General features: G+C 37.1%; 1 protein-coding gene across 4 annotated transcripts in view; it reads right to left on the reverse strand.

Annotated features, from left to right (window-relative positions):
* LOC138023583 (EF-hand calcium-binding domain-containing protein 14-like) overlaps window positions 1–2500 on the reverse strand; it is a 29219-nt gene that overhangs the window by 14727 nt on the left and 11992 nt on the right. Inside the window, exons 1-2 of one of the 4 annotated variants that reach the window (XM_068870598.1) lie at window positions 1161–1505; window positions 912–1057 (exon numbers count right to left, since the gene is read on the reverse strand). The exons of 1 other annotated variant lie outside the window; for it this stretch is intronic. In XM_068870598.1, the coding sequence (XP_068726699.1) occupies window positions 912–1057; window positions 1161–1324 (310 nt within the window). In that variant the 5' untranslated portion in view covers window positions 1325–1505. Of the gene's footprint in view, window positions 1–911; window positions 1058–1160; window positions 1506–2500 lie in introns of those variants that run through there. 2 more of the 4 variants (XM_068870597.1, XM_068870599.1) reach the window with 2 other exon arrangements.

The following is a 2500-nucleotide window of genomic DNA, read 5'->3' on the forward strand; positions in this document are numbered from 1 at the left end:
GACTAAATAATATTTCATCTCTGAAACCATATAGTGTATATTGCGTCAAAAAGCTTATTTAATATTTAATCCACAGTCTGTTCATACCCCAACAAAATAGAAATGGAAAAGCGGCCTTCAACTATTGTTAACAGTCACTTTCCAAAAGATCTTAACTCTCAGTGCAAGTTACAACGAATGCATACTAAAGAAGTCACAGGTGTTGTGATTATTTGAGTACAGGTGTAGTTCGAAACAGTACATTTCGTGCTGTATTATCACATCTAAAGGACAAAAAAATGAAAGTGAGCCTTCGCAAAAGTATAAACACAGTCAATGAGTTTTCGTTCATTCATCCTTTATCTTTGTGATAATTAATAATCGATGACCATCTGGGGCGGGAGAACAAAGGGAAAATCCGACACGAGTTGTAACGCAAAATATATTTACACTTTGGAACATTCTGAACGGATCGGTAAAGCGCGAAGACCTACTTATCGATGTGAATATTAATATTATTGCAATGGTATTGCAATTCAATACCTTTTATCTCGAAAGAGAACTTTGAGAAATATTGATACACAAACTCGTACTCAAAAAAAGTAAATTTACATTTTGTAAGCATTCATGCATGGCCTACTACTGTAGCTTCTTCAAGCATGAAATGCGGAAATCAATATAGACACTATTTCTAAAAACACAAATATAAAGACACGGTGTACGCAAATATCAGGTATGGAGAAATCTATCATTACTACTGGATCTCCTTAATGCATCACTTGAGAATTAAAACTGAATTAAATAGCAATGAAAAGTGGAATGCAAGAGGTGAAGCGAGGAAATTCGTTATAGCCAGAAAGCCACTGAAGTGTGTACAGCCTGATACCTTTAAATCGCCCAGCTCTCATTTCCACTAGTAAAAACACACTCACCTTTGCTTAAGCGTTTCCTTACGAAGTCTAAATCCCGTTTCAGTCTTAAGCTGAACCATCCAAGAACAATTACACACAAAACTGAAGCAATAAGAAGCAATGAAAGGAAGACCGAAGCGCAAACTCTACAACATCCGCAACGTCTTCTGAAACGTTCGAAAAATAAATTAACGAATTTAGTCAAGGAACGACACAAAAATAACGTTCTTTTCGTAAGAAGAAAATATTTGTAAAGTAGAACATTCTAACCTCGCAACATACGTTGATTTGCCAGGTTTAATAATTCTTTTTTTGGGGAGTGTAAATTCTTGAAGGTCAGAGTCCGAATCGTCGTCTGGAACAAGCGTGCCATTTTTCCGTGACGAGAGCTTCATTTCTCTTTTACGCTTTCCCATCCCAATACTTAGCAACATTCATGTTGTTCAAAATAAGTTGGTGCAAAAAGGCTGCTCCAAAAGATCAGCTGTTTTCATCTAGTAAGCTTTTGCTGCTTGATTTCATGCTCAATTATGACCCGAAACACCGAAAACCCTCGGAGAGTGGAGTGGAGACTGGGTAAGACAACTGCCAAGAGAAATGGGATACTTGTTCCTATTTTTCTTCAATTCTGTTCGTTCAGTTTTTCCTCTTTTCACTTGCGCTTCCTCCAGGAATGCCCTAGTCAAAAATTTCCTTCGTCGTCTTGGTCATTCTCACATCCTCTTGCTCTCGCTAATTACCAGTCAACTAAAAACTGCGTGGAAAAAGTTCTATTGAGAGTGCGTGGGGTGAAGTGATATGATGAAAAAAGATAATCCATGTGGCTCTGGCTCACACAGGATCCCATGCTTACACACAAGAAAAACATGACTGCATAGCAAATTAACAAGAAAAGAAGATCGTCCAGCTACACTGGTAGAGTACACAAAGATACCATCATGGAGGGATATCAGTAGCATGAGTATAAATAAAACTTTTTGATTATTGCTATCTGAAAATTGTGTTATTCATTTTAACAGTAGGATGTATCACTCTTGGCATTTATTAAACTGATTCAGAAAACTTTCATTTTTTTATTCTCACGCTAGAGATGCATATGGTTAAAGCCATCCTCCGTGTACCTGTGTGTGTGCTGTATGTTATTTCAAGTAGGATCAATTCAAAGCTTAGTACAATATCTCTAAAGAATGCCTGCAAGTAGTGTATGCTGTTAAATATGAAATAAATGACTTTGTGAGCAATGGCAGTCAGAGTAGCAAATTGGTTTTGAAAAGAATGTTGTGCTCTGGGGCTATCGATGGTTTTAACAGTGACGTCATCAAATTCTAAAATCAAAACCGCAAGGTGTTTTTAAATTTTTATAGATGACCTAGAAAGAATCATTTTGTCAACTTTTGAGTTCCATGATGTCTTTCGTTTCGAAAATACAGCGTTTTGAATTTCCGAATTATCACCTTGCGTAACACCATGTTACAAGGTTATTTGGCTGAAAAAAATGTCTATGCCTATGAATCTCAGCACTGAGTGTTTCAAGTACTATGGGAGATGCGTTTATACGCATGTTTTTCATGTCATAAGCGACCACGTGGCCCGGATTCGATTCCCAGACT

Source organism: Montipora capricornis, chromosome 11 (genome assembly GCF_036669925.1).
Source record: "Montipora capricornis isolate CH-2021 chromosome 11, ASM3666992v2, whole genome shotgun sequence".
NCBI lineage: Eukaryota > Metazoa > Cnidaria > Anthozoa > Scleractinia > Acroporidae > Montipora > Montipora capricornis.